Source organism: Mycetomoellerius zeteki, unplaced genomic scaffold (assembly GCF_001594055.1).
Source record: "Mycetomoellerius zeteki isolate Tzet28-1 unplaced genomic scaffold, Tzet1.0 scaffold20, whole genome shotgun sequence".
Classification (NCBI taxonomy): Eukaryota; Metazoa; Arthropoda; class Insecta; order Hymenoptera; family Formicidae; genus Mycetomoellerius; species Mycetomoellerius zeteki.
In genome coordinates, this window is record NW_017256957.1 from 307832 (window position 1) to 309445 (window position 1614).

The following is a 1614-nucleotide window of genomic DNA, read 5'->3' on the forward strand; positions in this document are numbered from 1 at the left end:
CGGCACCCCGTGCCGCGACGGCGCGCTTCTCGCTCCGCTGCGGATCGGTAGTCGTCGTGGCGATCGCCCTTACGCTCTGACGAGTGCTTGAAGAATTGGTTGCCATTCTTCATGCCGTTCGTATTCTTCGATAACGTTCTGCCGGCTTTACGTCGATGACAAGTCTACGACGAGAGTTCTCTACGTTGTTGCTCGTGTGAACTGATTACGTTGATGTCAATGGCTTTGGTATCTTCATCAATAATATCGTATGCGATTTATAGAGATTTGCGTAGATCAACGAGTATCCTATTAAATCCTTTCTCAACTTGGAGATATCAATTTATTGCAAATGAATTTAACGTCATCGATATGTCGATGTGTTATTAATATATTCTAAAGTGTGATCGGAAATCAAACGTTTCAAGCATCGGCACAGTTCGATACTATTGAAGAGTATCGATTTTCCCATTTAACGCTCTCAACGTTGTGTTCATCGTTTTTCGTCGTTGAGAAGTAAAATATCTTTATTCTATCTTTCGATATAGATTCTGTTTTCTTCCGATTTTTATTAGAAATTACAGACTAGAGTACGATATATATATCCATATTCTGGATATAAACGTTAGTAAACTAAATTTTGTCGATAATCTTATTTTTACTTATTTCTTCTTGAAGACCGCTCGAACTGATTCGTTGATAACGATACAGTTTTCGATCCCTCAATTGTGAAGCATTCTTAGCAATGTTTACGGATCTGTCTGTCTTCAACTTTGATCGTAAACTCGACGATTTTGACAGGTACCAGCTAGCTTCTTCAGGTGTCAGGTAGCTTCTTCAATTCCGAAATCTCGAAGTACGTCGTCGTCGCCGTCAATACAGTCGATAATCGAATCTCGTGTCGACCGCGTTATCGCATACATACGCACGCAATCGATAAGCCGGTAGCCCGAGAAGGGGCGGAAGAGGTGGTTATAGCTGATGGCTGGGAGTTCGAGGGAGTAAGGTGCGGCAGGGTGCACGAAAAGTGCACGCGTATTGAATTAAACGAATTCCCCGTTCCGTGACATTGTTTCCTTGTATCTTCCTCTTTATTCACACATACACACACGGATACGCACACATACACACACACAAAGCCTTGAATCGGATATCACAATGAATTTTTTTTTGTCGAATCTTTTATGCTTCTATCTAATTTTTATTTTATTTATAATTCCTGGAGTTGTCATATACCTTTGAATACTTTAGGGATTCTTCCGTCCGAGAGAATTTTCACTTCAAAGTGCCTGATAAGCATACATTTCTCTGTCCCTTCCTTTTTCTATTATATCTCTGCAACAGAGACAAACATATACGTCTTTGTTATCTTCATACGTATTTCTTCCTCCCTCAAGAACCCTTGGCGAAAGCTATCTGTTTTCTTCGTACTCCGTAGATTGTGTGGACTCTGTGAAACCGGTTTTTGCGATGTGCAAAGCAGCGTTGCTAAAAATAAGATATCTTCTTTCTCTTTCTTTCTCTATTCCTTTCTATCTCTGTTTCTCTCTCCTTATCTCTCTCTCTCTCTTTCTCTCTCTCCCTCTTCTTTTCTCTTGCCTTTCTTCCTTTCTACCTTCTTTCGTTTGTCTCTCT

General features: G+C 40.6%; 1 protein-coding gene across 1 annotated transcript in view; it reads right to left on the bottom strand.

Moving 5' to 3' along the window:
* LOC108722321 (uncharacterized) overlaps window positions 1–1124 on the bottom strand; it is a 34129-nt gene extending 33005 nt beyond the window's left edge. Inside the window, 2 exon segments of the mRNA XM_018447351.1 lie at window position 1; window positions 4–1124. The exon segment at window position 1 is cut by the window's left edge and continues 83 nt beyond it. Coding sequence (XP_018302853.1) covers window position 1; window positions 4–106 — 104 coding nt within the window. The 5' untranslated portion in view covers window positions 107–1124.
* Window positions 1125–1614: the final 490 nt, after the last annotated feature.